This window comes from Mesocricetus auratus, unplaced genomic scaffold (assembly GCF_017639785.1).
Source record: "Mesocricetus auratus isolate SY011 unplaced genomic scaffold, BCM_Maur_2.0 Super-Scaffold_6730, whole genome shotgun sequence".
NCBI lineage: Eukaryota > Metazoa > Chordata > Mammalia > Rodentia > Cricetidae > Mesocricetus > Mesocricetus auratus.
This window is the reverse complement of record NW_024429184.1, coordinates 80,435,703-80,452,587: the sequence shown is the minus strand read 5'-3', so window position 1 is coordinate 80,452,587 and position 16,885 is coordinate 80,435,703. Positions and strand designations below refer to the sequence as shown.

Here is a 16,885-nt window from a genome sequence, read left to right as displayed (position 1 = left end):
TCAAACTTTCACTATTTGCAGATGATATGATAGTTTACATAAGGGACCTGAAAAACTCTGCCAGGGAACTCCCAGAGCTGATAAACACCTTCAACAAAGTGGCAGGATACAAGATCAACTCAGAAAAATAAGTAGCCCTCCTATATACAGACCACAGAGGGGCTGAGAAAGAAATCAGAGAAACATCACCCTTTACAATAGCCACAGACAGCATGAAATACCTTGAGGTAATGCTAACCAAACAAGTGAAAGACCTATATCATAAGACCTCTGAGTCTTTAAAGAAAGAAATTAAAGAAGATACCAGAAAATGGAAAGATCTCCCATGCTCTTGGATAGGTAGGATCAACATAGTAAAAATGGCAATCTTGCCAAAAGCAATCTACAGACTCAATGCAATCCCCATCAAAATCCCAGCACAATTCTTCACAGACCTTGAAAGAACAATTCTCAACTTTATATGGAAAAACAAAAGACCCAGGGTAGCCGAAACAACCCTGTTCAACAAGGCAACGTCTGGAGGCATCACCATCCCTGACTTCAAGCTCTATAGAGCTATAGTCCTGAAAACAACTTGGTATTGGCACAAAAATAGACAGGTAGACCAGTGGAATCTAATTGAACACCCCGATATTAACCCCCACACATACAAACACCTGACTTTTGACAAATGGTATATATCAAATAAACCTTTAAAAGAAAAAGAGGTGCATATAGCAAAGGAAGAGGTACAGGGACACATTCCTTTTTACAATTAAATCATTACCTGTAGGTGGAATTTTTCTGTCCTGCCATCCTACTTCCAAATAACCACACAGAGACTTGTGAATTATAAATGCTTGACTGATAGCTCAGTTTGTTCCTAACTAGCTCATAAATTAACCCATGTTTCTTATTTATACTCCGCCATGTGGCTCAGCACCTTGTGACAATTTCATCTCCTGTTTCTCAGCATCTCCTCGATTCTCCAGACGCTTCCTCTTTAGAAGTCTGCCAGTTCCACCTAACCTCCACCTGTCCAGCTACCGGCCAGTCAGCTTCTTTATGAAGACAGTCGCAGTAACATTTATCCACACAGTGTAAAGGAATATTCCATGGTCACTGAGAACACTCCTGCAATAGCCTTATTGTAGGTCAAATTAACTCTCTGCCTCAAAAGGATTGCCCTCATGTTACATAATAATTTTTTGCTTTTATTTTCATTTTAGTCTTTTATTTATTGAGATTTCTAAAAAACATCTTCCCAGGAAGTAAAAGTAGATATCTGCCTCACCACACACACAGTTTATGCCAGTTAGCATGGTGATAGGCAGCCCTGACTCAGGATGTGACGTTTACCGTGTAGCATTCTAAGTTGAGCTGTCTGAAGTCTGACCTTATTTAGACTGCAGATACTCAGTTCCAACTCCCCTGCAATTAATTTAACAACATATGAGCATAAAGACATTACAATGAATGAAAATTTTTGAATTTTTAAACATATAATCACAAACAATAGTTGAAAATGGGTTATGTATGTTGGATGCCTTGAAAGTTTAGAAAATATAAACCCATTCACATTTGTGCTAGTGATATCTTGATGCTTGCTGTGGCAAATGTTCTCTGTTAACATAAAGACCACCAGACTGCTTTTGAAATCAATTTCTGCAGTAAGAAATAAATTGCAAATTTAGTACAGGGCCACCTTCTGAAGTTTTTTAATGGTAATTGCTGGGCAGTAGACAATTCCCATGGCAACATCAGTGAGCCCTGGCTCTAATTGTAGGTGCAGACTGAGTCTCCCCCATTGCCACTGACCTTAACTGAATTGTGGGTGTTAGTAGTTGCCTGGACAAAAATGTAGGCATTGGTCCTGCTCATTAGGCAACTGTAACCAAAGTTTTTGATCATCATAGTGGAATATGAGTGCAATGCAGCAGGGTCTAAGTCAAGATGTCCTCAGGGTCACCTGTACCTGTTAGGGTTGTCACATTAGACTTGGAGTATTTTTTAATATATTTCTAAAGAAATCAAATATTTGGTGTAACAATAATATTTTTTTCAAAGTTCTCAGGTTAGAATTTAATACACATTTTTATTCCTCAAAAAGCTGAATACATCTTAATGTTTTGCTCTTTTTTTTTTTTCTTTCTTTTTTGATTTTTCGAGACAGGGTTTCTCTGTGGCTTTGGAGGCTGTCCTGGAACTAGCTCTCATAGACCAGGCTGGTCTCAAACTCACAGAGATCTGCCTGCCTCTGCCTTCTGAGTGCTGGGATTAAAGGCATGCGCCACCACTGCCCAGCTGTGTTTTGCTCTTACATGTTTCCTTATTAGTATTTGTGTTCATTCTGCATGTGTGTGTGTGTGTGTGTATTTCTGTCTGTGTATTTCTGTGTGTGTTTGGGTATTTCTGTGTGTGTGTGTGTGTGTGTGTGTGTGTGTGTGTGTGTGTGTGTGTTTGTGTGTTTCTCATACACATGCTAGAGGTCTGAGGTGTCAGGCCCCTGGAGCTGGAGTTGCAAACTGCCCAAAATGAGTGGTGGGATCCAAACTCAGGTCCTCTGGAAAAGCACCTAGTGCTCTTAGTCACTGAGTCGTCTCTCAACCCCGATTTATCCCTCCCAGGGGTTGGGGAGGCACCCCCACAGTGTCAGCACAGCCCTTTCTCATACCTCATATACTTCTAAACAGAAGCAACTACTGACTTGTGTGATTCCTTTTCTGAATCTAGCAAATGATCAGAACTTTCTCTGTTGACTTACTGTGATCACATGAACAGGCTAACTCCCAAAGCTTCCAAAATTCCTGAAACTATTCAAGTTTTGTAACTTTTTATTACAAAGTTGAATCTGATCTGCATATTAAGTGTTTTAGTGGCATTTGGGTTTTACTCTTACTTTTGAATGAACTTTACCACATTTTGAAATTTACATACATGCATTCAGACAAAATGTCATATACATAAATATAAATAAATAATTTTAAGTGCTTCTATAGTCTTATATATTCGTTATATAAGTGTTTACTCATTTTTAGCTGAAGTATTTTATAGTATATCCTGAAATTTTATCTTTTCATACTTTGATATACATCTCCAAAACTAATGTTTTTTCTCTTGTACTCTCACACCATGTCTTAACTAGGATCTCTATTGCTGTGAAGAGACACCATGACCACAGCAATCCTAATAAAGAAAGCATTTCACTGGGGCTGGCTCACAGTTTCAGAGGTCTATGCAGTTGTCATCATGGCGGGAAGCCTGGTGGCATGCAGGCAAATGTGGTGCTGGAGAGGTAGCTGAGATTCTACATGGGATCTGCAAGCGGCAGAAAGAGAATGAGCTAAGACCTCAAAGCCAACCCCCCCACGACCATCCCCACTCCCGCCCCCATGACACGATTCCTCCAACAACGTCAAACCTCCCCGTAGTGCCAGTCCCTATGAGCTATGGAGTCATATTATTCCAACTATTCTACACCTTATCATAGCCAACAAAAGCAGTAATATTCCCCAGGCATAATCTTATGTAGCATAATCATATTTCTACTGAATTCTCAGAAATGGCTGTTGGCGATGTGTTAAAATTAGAATTAAAATTCACACATTTAGTCGTTGTGTCTTCTAAGACTAAATTAGAACAACCCACTTCCCTTTTCTTTCCCAGCCATTACCGTCTTACAGAAGCCAAGCACTTGGAAAGAAGCTTCCCCGTTCTAAGCATGTTTTGTTGTTGTTGTTGTTTTATCTCCTGTTGGCCTCTCTGTTCCTCATGCTTCCTGGAAATGGGCATTTTCACTAAAAACTTGCATTGATTCAGGCAGATTTGTCTTTCTTGGCAAGAGTTCTTCAGAGGGGTCCAGCTTGCTTCCCACACCAGATTGGACAGTTCCTTTTAAGTCCTAATCTGTGATGGAGACTTGATTGTGTTTCTCCAAACTGCAAATGTTGAAGCCCTTGCCACCATGACTGTGTTTAAATACTGGGCCTTAATGAGGTAATTAGGATTAAAAGAGATCATAAGGAGGATGGTGCCCTCATCCGAAAGAGCTGGTGGCCTTACAGGAAGAGAGTGACAGCAGAGCTCTCCCATCTCGTGCTGCTCAGAGAGGAAGAGTCTGGGAACACATTGAGATGGTGTCTGTCCCCAGGCTGGAAAGCTGCAAATGCCCCTCATGAATGTCACGCGTTTGCTTTCTCAGCTCTCCAGTTACATGTTAGTGTGTCCCTTTTCTCAGCAGCAGCATGTCTATTTTTGTTTGCATTGAACAAAAACAAATATGCGACTTTCATTTTCTAATCTGTTCACTTAGGTTTTTATTATTTCTTCCATTCTACTTTCTTTGGGTTTATTTTGTTTACTATCTAATTTTACTGTTTTGCATTTTGAGGGGCTGGAGAGGGAACACACACTGTTCCCAGAAGCCCACAACCACTGGTAGCTCCGTCTCATGCTTCCTTGGGCACCTGCACTCAGCATTCGCATAGCCACACACAGACACACAATTGAAAAGTTGGGTGTTTTTCTGTGTTTTTTATTTTCATTGTGTAGACTGGCCTGGAACTTGTGTGGTCAGGCTGGCCTCAGACTCACAGTGATCTGTCTGATGAGAAAAAATATTAAAAGACTGGATTTTTATTTTTCATGACTGTGTTTATTTACCTGTGTGCAAGTGTGTGTGCATATGCACACATGAAGGCAGGCAGGCAGGCACGCACACACACACACACACACACACACACAAATTCCTGCCTCTCTATGAAGATTATGAAAATAATTTCCTTTTTTTTCTATCCTTTTAAGTTTTTCTTTACATTGGAGCTGAATTGATGGCTCAGTGATTAAGAGCATTGACTGTCCTTCCAGAGGACCCAGGTTCAATTCTCATCACCCATGTGGCAGCTCCCAGCTGTCTGTAACTCCAGTTCTGTGGACCCAAAGTACAAGGCACACACGTGGTGTACAATCATACGTGTAGACAAAACCCACGCACAACAATGAAATCAAAGTGGGCGGGAAAGGACAATTAAATTCCTTTTGCATTGAAAGTCTTTATGTTCTAGAAATCTGTTTTTAGAAAAATGGATGAGAACTCTATTCTTGATGGTTTGCGGTGTTTTTGTTTTCCTGCCTGATTGCTTCTCAGTTAGTCTGGATTCAGTATCTTTTCCCTGGCAGGAAACTGGGTCTTAGAGTTTGCTAACTTTTCTCATATATTAAGTGTTCCTGGGTCCTTGCCTGACTTTCTCTTCTGCCTGTCTATGCTGCCATTTCTTATCATTGGAGTGAGTGACTTGTTGCTATAGTGGAAATGTCCTCCACAGCTTCAGCCATAGTCCGAGCCCATGCTGTGGCCTCTCCATCTCGTGCTCTTCACACTGGCTATCCTGGAGAGCAGCACCCCTGAGCCTCTGTGTGAGGACACTTCCAATGTGCTACCTGGCCTCTTAGGGCCACCATCCTGTGACACTTGAAGTTCCCCAGTGCTTTTCATCCCAACAAAAATGGGTTTAAATAGCCCTTGGACTGTCATAGCTGGAAGATCCTACAGGCCCAGAGCCCATCGTGACCTGTGACCTTGTTATGTCTCTTCCAGACCCCTGCATTTGCAGTCCAAGCCAAACCGAATTTCCCAGCCGAGCTGTGTTCCCCAGTGCTGAGCTTGCTGTGTTTGTCCTTCCTTCATCCTCACCCATCTCCTACGACTCCTGCAGGTCTCAGCCCATTGATAAGACATATTCACTCGTCAGCCAAAGCTGACTATAAAACAAGTAGTACTCTCAGTTTTCAGATGGAAAAGCTGAGGCTCAGAGGTCCCATGAATTACAAAGATCACATAGCCACTTAAACAGGGGATTCATATTGGCTGGCCTGACTCTAGACTTACGCTCATTCTGCCCCCATCTCACCCCCACCCCAAGGGTCTCCACAGCATCTCGAGACTCCACCCTATCAGACACCTCTTCTCGAGGTGGCAGCCAGTGTGCGGCTCTGTGTCTTGATTAGCACCCCATCTTCAGCACGCCATGCTGCCTACAGTTGTGTACTTCATTGTGCTTCGACACTATGTGATTGACATCATGCATCTTACATCTTTTATTTGGATGCTAGCCATTGTAGCTAAGACAGACGTTGACACTTGAAGGTATTTAGACTTTTGAGTGGGTACACCTCTGCTGACTCTGTTAAGGACTTGTGAACTGACCTTCAAATTTGTATCTGCAGTGTACCACCTGCTTCAGACTCTCCCAACAGTTTCTTTATGCTTGAAAAGGAGGAATAGGGTGTCAACACTTTTTCAGTGTCCCTTTATTGTCCTCATCTTTCAGCTGTCCCTGAAGTGGGCTTGGCAGGAGGATGCCTTTAAATAGCCTAGCCTCAAATGTTGTTGAGTCCCTCTGTGTCCCAGAGTCTTACAGGTAGGCTTTTCTTTCCTTTCCCCAAGGGTAGCAGGTCTCTCTCTCTTGATCTCCCCTGCCTCCCCCCAGGAATATAGGGTATTGAGCCCAATTGCTTTCCTGTCTCAAATCCCAGTACTGGGCCTGAGTGGGGTAGGTTGGGTTCTTGCTTCTCCCTAGAGGCAGTGAAAGTCTGCCTGTGTACTCTTGGCCTGGAGGGTTTGCTGTCCCCAGCTTTTGTGTGGCAATAGAGGATGATCTCCACCTCCACCATGTCTGGGGTCCTGACCCTCCAGCCCACCCTGGCCTCCATGCCGAGACCCGCTGAATTCTGGTCTGTGGAGACCACTCTCTGCACCAGCCCAAGTGAGAAAGTTCTAGTCTGTCTCTCCTCACAGGAGCAGTCCTCTCCATGCAATCCATTCTGTCTGGTGACTAATAAGATCTTCCCTGATGGGTATAAGAAGACTTCAGATTGTGCAAATTATCTGGCCTTTCTGATTATAGAGTAAGATTGGCATTCTTTGCCACTTTCTACATCCTAAGCAGGAACCCAAGTCCATGTCCCTGGGGTGTCCTCTCCCACCACTTGCCCTTCACCTCACAGAGCCTATTTGAAGGAACTGAAGCCCAAGAGAATGATTTGCCTCTGTCCATAGCAAGCCAAGAGCGAGAAGCCAGCCGAGGCTGCCGTATGCTGCCCAGCAGCTCTGCATGCCATTGTCCTCCACACCACTGACTCAGAGAATGGTTAGCCTGGCACTCGGCTTACAAACATTTGCTCTCACAGGTCACTGGGGGGGCTGCCCTTTGAAAAGCTACCAGTGGCTGCGTGCAACATGGTGGAGGAGTCAAAGGCAAACTTTCAGTTGGATTGGTTTGAGAGCGCTCCTAGAAATGTTTATGTTAATCTTATTTTTGGTAACTCTAAGAAAATTTGCTTTCTGGGTTGAGTAATTTTTGAAATTTTTTATGAAGGCTGAGTGAAACTTGAGTGAGAAGGGATTTTTTTAAAACATGCATAAAGCACCTGTTTTTGCAAATAACTAAGTTGGCTGACTCAGTACTCCTTACTGGGCTGGAGAGTGAACCTGCAGCTCCAGAAGTCAAAGCAGAAAGGACAGACAGACGGAGGGGTTGGGTTTGTTCATTTGTTTGTTCATTTTAAGACAAGGCGCATCTTCCCAGGGGGCTATTTTACTGGGATTTACTCAAGATTTTACTTTTATAGAATGAGGAAGCATGTTTCTTAAGAAGTATAAAAGCAACTGCTAATTCCAAAGGTGATTGTTTAAATTGTCAGACTGTCGTGTGTGCAGTCTCAGCTGCCAGCATAGCCTGGGGAAGGTGGCCAGCTCTGCTCTGAATGGCACTCAGGGATGCTGGAGCCTGACAGCACAGAGGGGCCACTGCAGCTGCCAGTCAGGGCAAAGCCGCTCCAGGCTGAGTTCTGGCCACAGAACAGTCCCCTCTCCAGCTCACACTACAGGAGCCCAGTCCGAAGACAGCTGGGCTTTGATCAGAACATTCCTTTTTTCTTTTTCTTTTTTTTTTTTTTATGAGTTGTGTGGCCATTTGCCAGTCATGGAAAACTATGTGAAGTTAACCAATGTCCCCTAGCTGCCACAGTTACCTTGCCACCGTGCCACCGGTTCCAGCACAACAGTGTGATGTAAATCAGTGCTCCCAGGGCTGTAGCTGAGACCTATGGGCCACATTCGGACTGTGTCCAAGAAAAGGTGAGAAGACCACAGGGTTTTGCAATCCCGCACGAGAGCAACACGCCAGAGCTCTGCTTCCACTCCACCTGCTTCCCCTGCTTTAATAAAGTCACTATTGTCCTCAGGATTTATTCTTGGGCTATGATTTGTGTGTACCATAAAGCCAGTTCTTTCTCTCACAAGCTGGATGTTTGGGGACAGATCCGGTTCTGGCTAGAAGTACCGTGGTCACAAAGCTTTTCGCGTGTGCCAGTGAATTAACAACATAAAGATAACAAAGTCTATCGCCATAAGATTACCTTTGAAGGCCAGGGAGCCCTGCCTGTGCATTTCCTCCCTCCCCACCTTTGGCAAGGTCCCATTAACTTTGTTGAAGGTTTTATTTTCTGCTGAAAATGCAAGAAATGTAGACAACTTTCTTGGAATCTCCCCAAAACTAATACAAATAAGATACATGTGCTTCTCTTAAGGAAACTAAAAATAAATGACTTGAAACTGTATAAATTCCCTCTTAAAAGGAAAAGGAAGTTTATAAAATGAGAGGCAACTCTGAGTGTTGTTAACTGTATAAAATAGTCCCACAACTGCCAACTTATCCATCGATACTGAGTTACTACTTAAAGTCCAGTCGTTGGACTTCCATCCCTACCTGCAGACAATCGACAATCAGAAATGCCTGAGACTGGGATTGTGTACACACGCGCGCACACACACACACACACACACACACACACACACACGCATGCACACGTGCCCTTGGCTTGCTCACTTGGTCTTCCTGCCATGCAAGCTACATGTACTAAAAAGGGTGGACTGTGAATCGAAAAAGCACTAGTTTTTGTTGCCTCTGAGTACTTCCTTGCTCTACCCTTGAACCATCACATGGACTTCTGTTTTTGAAATAGGGATTTCCCCTGTAGCTCAGACTAGCCTAGATCCTGAGATCTTCCTGCCTCTGCCCTGAGTATTATTTTATGTTTGTTTTTCCGAGGCAGGGTCTGAAACTTGACTGGCCTGGAACTTACTATATAGTTAGACCAGGCTGGCCTCAAGCCCAATAGAGATCACCTGCCGAAGTCTCCCAAGTGCTGGGATTAAAAGCACCTGCAAGTACACCTGGATATTTTTCTTAGTCTTACATGAGTTAAAATTCACTTTTATTGCCAGGCAGTATTGGCACATGCCTTTAATCCTAGCACTTGGTAGGCAGATGCAGAGGGATCTCTATGAGTTCAAGGCCAGCCTGGTCTACAGAGCAAGTTTCAGGACAGCCAGAGCTGTTACACAGAGAAATCCTGTCTAGAAATACCAAAAAAAGTTAATTTTATTATTAAGATTTTTTAATGTGTATGAGTGTTTGCCTGTCTGGTGCCCACAAATCAGAAGAGGGTGTCAAATCCCTGGAACTGGAGTTACATACAGATGACTATGAGCCTCCATGGGATTCTTCAAACTGAACCCAGGCCCTCTTTGAGAGCAGCAAATGCTCTTAACCACTGAGCCATCTCTAGAGCCCCATACTTTCTTTAAATTATAACTGGTCCTTTGGGGGATAGTGTATAGAAAACTGGTTTACACTGTAGAATAAAATAAGCTTTATAGCCAGGCGGTGGTGGTGCATGCCTTTAATCCCAGCACTCGGGAGGCAGAGGCAGGCGGGTCTCTGTGAGTTCGAGGCCAGGCTGGACCGACAGCCTCCAAAACAATACAGAGAAACCCTGTCTCGTAAAACCAAAAAAAAAAAAAAAAAAAAAAAAAAGCTTTATAAAACTAATGTTTTTTTTTTTTTTAAATAACCGTGTTCCCCCTATTCTCTCAAAATCAGCTTTGCCAGAGTCACAATTCAAGCTGACTGTGGGACTGGCAGTCAAGCTGGCATGGTAACCTACCTCTCAATCCCAACACTCTTCTTGAGTTTGAGGTTAGCCTGGTCTGCAGAGAGAGAGTTCCAGGACAGCCAGGACCACACAGTGAAACACTGTCTTAAAAAAAAAAGACTAAGAAATGTGATTTCTGAGTTCGTTGCCTTTTTATTTTTCTTATTTACTTGTAATATGTAAAGTAAAAATGATCCTTTTTCTCCTAATTACTTCAGAGTCTACAAGTTTCTGCTTTAGAAATTGAAACAAAAAAAAAAAAAACTTTATTGACTTCCTGGCATGTCCTATAGACACCTGCCTCAGAATCCAATCTAAGTGGCAACTTGAAGATTCAAATTAAATTGCAGATTGTGTGTTCCAGGATGGTGTTTCTTGGAAATTAGAATTAACCAAAAATTTGATACTTTTGTTTTTAGCAGATCTGAATTCCCCTGGCATGTAATTTACCCTGATTGTCTCATGGTCTGCTTGATGCCTGGAAGCTGCAGTTGATCTTCCAGCAGGAATGCACAGACCCACAGAGTAGTTTCTAGGAAACAACACAGTAGGAACCTGGCTGATTCTTAAAGGATAATTAAAGTGGTTAGCAAAGAACTGCTGCCACTTAAAAGGGAAATGGACTAGTTGCCAGAGCTGTGTGCTGTGTACTCAAGAATAGGCAGCCGAGCACTGGGATGGACATAGAGAGGGAGGGAGTCTAGCGCTGCAGAGCACACTTTAGAATCACACTGTAGGCCTCCTAACTCATGGCTGCGCTGAAGAGTTACCAACTTGAATACAATGATGTATATAGCAGTTCTTGGTGTAATCTTAGGGACATAACTAAAACCAGTCAGTGTAGATCCCTGACTTCAAGGCAACCTCACTTTTTTCTCTCAAGAATTAGTGCCTTTGGAGCCCTTGTAGGAATAACTGTAATTGGCATCCAGCTGGTGCAGCCTAAGGACTGCCTGAGCTGTGTGCAACCTGCATCCACTAGTACTAATGGTGCACACTAGTTAAATGTGTAGAATTTCACCCAGGCAGTGATCAAGAAGAAAGCTGACCTTGCCTCAGGTGCTGTGATTTAGAGTCAGCTTCATATTGAAGTATTAATAATGTAAATTATAGCATTGTCTGTTAAAAGAGATTGATAGAAAGTTATTATAGTCAGTGACTCTAAGTTAAACTTGAACTTCTAAATTGTATATAATTTCTTATTTTTGTTTCCTAATCAACTCGCAACATTAAAATATCAAAACTGCTATATAGTCCAGAAAAATGAGATATCACATAAAATTCCTTTACTCTTTCCCCAAATCATATTTCCAGTTAATCTAAATAATGATGGAAACTGTATTTTCTTGCATATATGTATATATATGTATATATATATTAAACTATAATACGTTAAAGAAAGTTATCAGAGAAACAGTATCAGAAAAATTTAATAGAATATCTAGTAACTCCTTTAAAAGTGAGGAAGTTGGTATAATTTTGAAAGATCCTTTTACTGAGATTGGTCATAGTGAACACAGATAGACACAGGCAGAGTGATGCATACCTGTAGGCCCAGCATCTGAGAACAGGAAGCTGAGAGGCACAGTCGGCCCCATCCCATGAACATGACAACGAAGATGACATCCCATGAACATGACAACGAAGATGACATCCCATGAACATGACAACGAAGATGACATCCCATGAACATGACAAGGAAGATGACATCCCATGAACATGACAACGAAGATGACATCCCATGAACATGACAACGAAGATGACATCCCATGAACATGACAAGGAAGATGACATCCCATGAACATGACAAGGAAGATGAGCCATCACAACTGGGAACTCTGAGGAAACGTGGACAAAAGCCCAGGAGTCTATAAAGAGATGGCAGTGTAGAACAGGAGGTCATTCTCTGGCACAAGACCTTTTCTTGGAGTGGGTCGCACTCCAGCCCTGTGCTACACTGTGGCAGTCTAGTGGCTTAGGCAGAGGATACAGCACTGTTAGGTTGTGGCAGAGGACACAAGTAAGGATCTCAAAGGGAACTAAGCAGACTGCAGATTTTTCTCTAGGTTGGCTAGTATTTAATTTATTATATGAAATTCCAGTTATCCCTTACTGAGTTCAAATAGTTTTAACTCCCATCCTTTAGTAACTGATGAAATCTTACAGGGAAATCCTGCATCGTCTTTCCAGAGCTGTCAGAACTGCCAGTGATCACCTGTATTCCCATCACTTTGTGGCCGGGAACACACACTGACTCGTTGTTGGGGTTTCCTTTCTCCATAAGGCACAGGACCTCAGTGTCATTGAGGAAGTGATCCGGATGATGTTGGAGATCATCAACTCCTGCCTGACAAACTCTCTTCACCACAACCCCAACTTGGTATATGCCTTACTCTACAAACGGGACCTCTTTGAGCAATTCCGGACTCATCCTTCATTTCAGGACATAATGCAGAACATCGATCTGGTAAGTGTATGTGGTGGCATTTGTCTCTGTTGTCTGTTTTATGCTTTTTTGATGTCAGGTTCACCATGTAGTCCAGGTTGTCCTCTTGCCCCCATCCTCCAAAACACTGGGATTTATAAGCATGGACACCCCATCCATCGCGATGCATTTTTAAGTAGTAAAGATGAGAAAGTTCAGTTTAGCAAACTAGTAAGACCAATCAACCGACAGTGAATCCCTTTGGACATGAATTGCGTTTACAAGGGCTTTGCCTTAACCCTTGTATGCCACCTGTCCGAGTGTTTTGCTCCGGCAGTCGTATTCTCTCTGCATGTGTATTAAATTAATGCCCATGCTTAGTAGAATTGAGGTCACGGTTTCTTTAGTACAATACTGTATCTCCAAGTTTACCATCTCCCTGGCCTGTGTGTAGATGTCCTAAAATAAATTTAGTTATTATTATATTATTGTTCAATTTTATCATTTCTAGTGTTCCTTATCAGTGTGTAACTAATGAGCAACTTGTAAATAATCATCTCACATTTAAAATTGCAATTTTGGTCTCTTGTTTGTTTTTTTTCTGAGACAGAATGGCCTCAAACTCCCTGCATAGTTGAGGCTTGCTATGATCCTCCTGTCTCCACCCACCTTTTAGGTTCTGGGATGACAAGTACATACCATCATGCCTGGCTTAGTTTTGGTATAGTTTTAAAACTGGAATTTTTCTGATTCTCACCATCAAAGAATATCTGTGTGTTCTCAAGATCCAGTACAGGCTGCCAAGTTGCTTTCCAGAAATATGAATTGTACATCTGAGTATTGTCATGTGTTTCCACAGGTGACCCATAGAACACTGTTTTTGTAGGTTTGAACGTTACAATTATTAATATTGTCACTTTCATAGCAAAAAATGGTCTTTCATCACTATTTGTGTGTGTGTGTGGTTTTTTTTTTTATTACTTGTTTGTTTTTTGAGACTGGGTTTCTCTGGGTAGCCTGGGCTATCTTAGAACTTGCTTTGTAGACCAGGCTAGCCTGGCCTCTGTCTCCCAAATACTGGAATTAAAGGCGTGCGCCACTCCCCGGCCAATCTCATTACTATTTTACTTCTCTAGTATGTTTAAGCATTTTTATATGTCTGACTACTTTCTGTCCTCTCCAGAAACAGTTTTGCTTATTTTTTATTGCTATATTATTAGTAATTTCTGATTCATTGGGAGTCCATAAATGTCTTCTGTAGCTTCTATGATTCACAGAGTATCCTTGTGTACGTTACATTTAGGAAGACATTTAATAGTTCAATTGTCCTGCAAGCATATATAATCTCACTAAGAGTGCAGATGTGCATAGCTACCTCTAAGATGTCTGTCTTTATTAGTTGTTCTCAGGTGAGAATCTTCAGGTTTCACCAGGGCTCTACAAGCTCTCTGCAGGGTTTCAGAGTCTGAGTTGGGAGGAGGTTTCTCTGAGTTGGGGTAAGAGTAGGGAATGGCTTCTAAATTCATCGTGGCTTTGTGGGTGATCCCTGACTATGTGCATAGTTTCTGGTCAGGCTTCTGATATTTAATACATTCTCTATCCATCCCCATAAGGCAGTTTACCAAAGTAGACTCGTCCCCTCAGTCCCGTAATCTGGTGTAGATGGGCGAGCACTGAACCAAAGTCAGCCTTTGGCCTCAACTCCCTTCATTTCAGTCTCCCACTGCACAGGACATACCAAGTGCTGAGTGCTCTGGAATCCTTAGGATAGTTTGTGAATGGAGCTCAAGTGGACAGTAGCAAACTAGTCATTAACCTACTCTGCAAAACAACTAAGAGAGAAATGAAAAGAAAAAAATTGCTTCTTGATGTAGCGGTACAAAACCACTGATTCCAGTGGTGGGGAGGCTGAGGCAGATGTGTCTTGAGTTCAAGGCCAGCCTCAGAAACATTAGGAGTCCCAGGGATGGGAGAAGGGAGAATGCGGCCCCAGCTCTGATCTCTCAGAACAAGGTACTCAAACCCAGGGTCCACCCCTTCCTCTACAAGAGGCCCACCCCTTCCTCTGCACAGTCTGCTCTATGGCAGTGTTAAGGACTGGACTGATGGGTGGACACTGCTCTTTCTTTCTGGGAAAGCTTTGTAGAGCAGAACTCACTTGTTTCTTTTTGGAAGTGAAGCACTTATGTTTAAGAATCATGATGCTCGTGAGTTAGAGAGATAACAAAACCCTTTCTCAATGTACCTTGGAAATTGTGCTAAGTGGCTTCTAACTGTTTCCTGGAAGGCTAATGACAGTGGAATGTTAGCTGTGTCACCAAGCAACCCTGCTATGTACCATACAAAGCTATGATGGAATGACATTTGATTGGCAAGCTGAGCCTACATTGGGAAGAACTATAAATATCTAGTGAGAAGCAATAGTTTGGGGCTTTTAGAAGAGATCTCATGACCAAGTGTGTCCTTATAGGGACCCAGAAGCTTAAGCTGTCACAGTGTAAGTTTCTTTTGGGCACATGTTCTCTAAGCTGGGGTGGCTGTTGCGTCTACTCACAGTAGTCTTAGTCTCTTGTATTTGAGCTGGCATTGAGGGGACAGAGACCACGTGTGAAGCTACTGAAAGCACTTCCAACTGGACCTGATGGCACAGCTCCTCAAGAGGCTTAGGTGGTAAGATAGCAAGTTCAAGATCTGCCTGGGCACAAAGAGGGTTCCCAAAAGAATCCTCTGTGGCTGTACTGATGGCATGCTGTGTTTTCTGCCCTTTTATGCCTGGGGCGCTTTGATGTATGGGTATATACGCCTACAACTGACCAAGAATGAATATTTCAATGGTGGAAGTCTTAGCTTCCATTTGTTTCTAAGTGTGTCTTTTTCAAGCTGCAAGGCAGAGAATAATCTTTGTTTTCCAAGTTTATCCAGATCTTTGCATTATAAAAATGTTTAATAATGATAACCTTTGCCAGCCTCCATGTCTCTATACGGTGACATCCCATTCTCGCTGTGTCTGCCCATTTGACTGTCCTCTTCCTAGCCTAGCTTTTGCTTTCCTCCAGTTTCTTTTTCCACAGTGTCCTAGTTAGGGTTACGGTTGCTGTGATGAAAGACCATGCCCAAAGCAACTTGGGAGGAAGAGTTTATTTCACTCACAGCTCCGTATAACAGTACATTATCAAAAATAATGAGAGCAAGAACTCATGAAGGGCAGGAACCTGGAAGCAGGAGCTGATGCTGAGACCATGGGGGGTGCTGCATATTGGCTTGCCCCTCCTGGTTTGCTCAGCTTGCTTTCTTACGGAACTGAGGACCACCAGCTCAGGGATGGTAACCACCCACAATGGGCTGGACCCTCCCCCCATTGATCGCTAATTAAGAAAATGCCCTGCAGCTGGATCTTATGGAGTCCAGGATTTTCTCAATTGAGGTTCTCTTCTTATAGATAACTCCAGCTTGTGTCAAATTGACATCAAATTAGCCAGCACACATACCTTCCCATCCTCTTCCTCCCTTGCCTCTCCTTTCACTTCCTCTTTCCCTCTCTTGCTTTTTGGATGGTCTCTTCAATACATACTTATATTATATTTGCATTCTCTTGGGGGGCAATGCTATTTAATTCCCATTGTGATAGCCAAGGTATTCTTCGTGTTTCTGACAACCAGCTAGCCCAGAGCCAGGAACCCCTGTGGTCATAGATGTGATGATGATAAGTCTTTGTTAGCTCACACATCTTTTGGATGATTTAGTTTTAAATTTGCATTTAAGACATTTGTTTATTTTCTCCTTTTCTTCTTCATTTTGCTTTCATTGCATACTTGCCTAGCATTTATATGTCTAATCTTAATCATTATAAAATAAACCTGAGGTGTATTCAGTTTGATCCTTAATTTACAGATAATAAAACAGGTTTAGAAAGATCAGTTTGCTCATAGCCATCCAATACAGAAGTGATAGAGCCAGAAGTCAAGGTCAGATGGTCTAATAATATGGCCCATGCGTGCTCAGCATGCTTCCCTCCTGACCCAGTCAGCAAAGAGTCTTCACTTTCTCTTTATTTGCCTCTTTATTCCTGAGAGCCATCTGATCTAACCGTACACAGAAACGGGAAGCTCACATTGTTTCCTCCCTTCTTCAAGAGCACACACTGTAGAGTCTAGTCAATCTATATCCTATGTCACAGCATGGTGAAAATGGGAAGTAACTGTTGGTAACCAGGTTTCTAATATGCATTAAAATATCTCTGAGAGCTGGGCTTGGCAGCTCACGCCTGTGATGCCTGCACTGAGGAGCCTGAGATAGAAGACAGAAGATAATAAGTTCCAGGCCAACCTGGGCTACTTGACAGAAAAGAAGAAAAGACCCTGAGGGCCCTTATATTTTGTAAAGACATACATAAACCATCAGGGATTTGAACTATAACCATTTCTAGCTCGATGTGTGTCAGAAAGAATGCAGAGCAGAGTGGAGGGCAGCAAGTGAGGCCTCACT

At 42.7% G+C, this 16,885-nt stretch overlaps 1 protein-coding gene across 6 annotated transcripts in view; it reads left to right on the top strand.

Annotated features, from left to right (window-relative positions):
* Dym (dymeclin) overlaps nt 1-16,885 on the top strand; it is a 254,334-nt gene that overhangs the window by 189,153 nt on the left and 48,296 nt on the right. For 3 of the 6 annotated variants that reach the window (XM_040741587.1, XM_040741585.1, XM_040741586.1), the window contains one exon: nt 12,260-12,442. The exons of the other annotated variants lie outside the window; for them this stretch is intronic. In XM_040741587.1, coding sequence (XP_040597521.1) covers nt 12,260-12,442 — 183 coding nt within the window. The remainder of the gene's footprint in view (nt 1-12,259; nt 12,443-16,885) is intronic. 6 annotated transcript variants of the gene reach the window in all.